The sequence below is a fragment of the Pterocles gutturalis genome, unplaced genomic scaffold (genome assembly GCF_000699245.1).
Source record: "Pterocles gutturalis isolate BGI_N339 unplaced genomic scaffold, ASM69924v1 scaffold49236, whole genome shotgun sequence".
NCBI lineage: Eukaryota > Metazoa > Chordata > Aves > Pterocliformes > Pteroclidae > Pterocles > Pterocles gutturalis.
In genome coordinates this window covers 1-2,728 of record NW_010102341.1, presented here as the reverse complement: position 1 = coordinate 2,728, position 2,728 = coordinate 1, and the positions used below count along the sequence as shown (strand labels likewise).

The 2,728-nt window shown below is 41.1% G+C and overlaps 1 protein-coding gene across 1 annotated transcript; it reads right to left on the bottom strand.

The window, feature by feature from the left end:
- Positions 1–613: 613 nt before the first annotated feature.
- SPCS1 (signal peptidase complex subunit 1 homolog (S. cerevisiae)) lies at positions 614–2,163 on the bottom strand (the record flags this gene model as incomplete). The annotated part of the gene is made up of 3 exons (XM_010085813.1): positions 614–736; positions 1,696–1,782; positions 2,104–2,163. Coding segments are annotated over 3 exons (270 nt in total), but the record flags the coding sequence as incomplete, so codon positions are not given.
- Positions 2,164–2,728: the final 565 nt, after the last annotated feature.

The window sequence follows — 2,728 nt, the reverse complement described above, 5'->3', positions numbered from 1 at the left end:
ACCTCCAGCACCTACAAGGGAGACTAACGTGACAGTCAGTAGTAAAACTGTGCACTAGCTGTGGCTCCTGCTGCCTCTCACTTACGGGATGCTCATTCAAGTTACAAGGTTGCAAGAGCTATTGTATTTATGTAGAGTCAACATGTTACTTTCTCTACCCAGGCAAATTTATTTTTAACAAAAAATGCCACTTTGCAATCTCATATCCTAGAAACCTTTCCAGTTTTTGGCATTTTTCAGAACTGGGGGGTAGGTGCTGTGACACTACTGAGGGCTTATTTTATGCATGGTTAGAAATATTGTAGAAGTCCAGCTGTATATTATTTTTTGCTGTGTTCCTTTTTACTAAAATACTTGAGCAAGATGTGACCTCCAGTAGCCTTCTAAAGTTAATCCCCCCCCCCACCTGCCTTCCAGTGACTTCACTGTAACTCCACCCAAAAGTTAGAGAGCCTTCATGCTCTCTGCAGTTCTTGGTGTACTCAGGGTAATATACAAAGTCGCAAGAAAAAAAACAAACACTAAGCCAAGAAGTATCTCCCAGTAGAAATCTGTTTAACAAAATTTAACAAAGTAACAGCAGGAAGAAACACTTTTTTTTTTCTTTTTTTTTTTAGCTTTTAGCATGTCTCTTTGGCTTTCTGTCTGCTGGCTTCTTTTCTTCTGTTCCTGACTCTTGGACAGGGAGCCACTTCAGAGGATTGCGGCGGTACATAGGCCACGGAGGGAGCGTTAGCTTGGAGAACAGGAATGAAGTCAGAACATGTAAATCAAGATGCTAGATAAGTGTTTTGTATAGCTTGTTAGGAAAATCTCATTCCCTAACTTTTGTACCAATTAGTCTTAAGAAAGTTCATACAATTTCATATGATAAAGAGATATATATGTCTGCATTGTATACTCCATAGTCACACTTAAGCAAGTATGACTAAAGGATCCTATCTCATTGGAAGAAGGAGGAGAACAGCACCCACAGTGAAGAAAAGAAGATACCCTGGGACTACTGAGGTGACACCAGCATCCTTGTCCCTCTGACACCTGTGTGAAACCCTCCCATTATATGGCATCACAGATGAGTAACTGCAGCAGGACTGACTCCAGGGACATTAACAAGAAAGAAGCAGATGGATGATGATGCCATAGAATTATAGTGGCTTTTGAAAACAGTAGTATCTGTGTGTTATGTAGTGATTAGTCAAATCATGTTCTATGTGAACACAAAGGTAAAACCTGTAAAACCACATTTGGTGTGCCCCAACTGGAACGGGCCACCTCATGTGCATGAATAAGGAATTACTCTTGTAACTCTGTATTTTGCATTCTAGCCTCTCTCCTCCATCAGCATGGGCCAGCTGCAAAATGTTCATGACAAGCTACTACTCCACAGAAAGTGCTACTGTCCTTTCTGTTATCAGTGCTATCACCTTGACTTGAAAGTAACATTTAGCTGAAATGAAAAACTAATTCAAAAGCAGTATTAATTGCAGTGTTCTCAAAAATCTTACTAGCATTTGAGAAAAAGCACTTACTTGCTTTAAAGCACTTTCTACAGATCAAAGTACATACAGATATGTATTAAGAATCTGAATTATATAGCAAACATTTGTCTGTGCTGACAGCCCCTTAATTTAACAATTATTTCAGGTTAAATAGTGCATGTATTTTGTTGGTTGGGGGGGAAAAAAAACCTCTTACCAAACATGATAAAGCAAATCCAGCCATGACTATGTAGACAGTCCATTCAAACTGTTCAGTGATGTATCCACAGATGAAACCAATTATCTGGGGAAAAAAAAAAAAGAAATCAAACTTTAAGGAACAATATTTCCCATGCCATGATTAAGTGGGGGAGAAGGTAAGTAGAAAAAACATGGGTTTTTCAAAAGCACAGTTCATACATCTTTCTAAGTTTATTGACCTACAATTTTGAAAACAATGACAGTAAAAGATTGAAGAAAGAAGTCATAATCCATGACAGCCCCTCTGATTATTTCTAAAGCTTTTAGTGACCCAGTTAAGCCAGTCAGAAAAAAACCCTGTCTGTAAGATCAGAAAACAAAATAAACTCCTTCATGTTATCACCCATAGTTCTAGTATACTTACTGCAGAAACAAGAATGATTCCTTGAAAAATCTGTTCTGCTAATTTTTGGCCCTTGTAGTCCTGTGGAAAGAGATACTTGTTTTGTCAATTACCCAAAACACAAACTTACCAATTAAAGTCTTTCAGTTTAGAGCCCAGCATCAGCCTGACCACTGGGTCTCAGCTTTTTAAACTTTCAAATCTTACAGTGTCTGGATTGCACATGCAAATTAATTAAGCTCCTAATTCTCTTAACACCTCCCCTACAGTCTTGACCACATCATCTGAAAAAAGAAGCAAGCATTGTCTGTTCAGGGTAAGTAATGCAAGATCAGAATATCACTGTACTTACCTCACTATGTCACTATGTAAAAGCCTTAACCCCACAAAAGAGCGTATGTGCCCCAGAGGATGTGAGATGCGTCTCACCGGACACAGGTGCCGTGACTTTAGAAAACGCGGCTTGACTCAGCCCCTCTGGCAGCGCACAGAGACGCGCCGAGGGCGGCCGCTGCCCGGCTGTGCCTTACCGCCACGTAAACACACTCCAGCTCCCCTTCCAGACCAGAAACCGGAACCACGGGAGCAGCCCCCGCACCGCTCAGCCCCCACAGCGGTGCCTCGCGCGCAGGGGAGCACGGGGAAC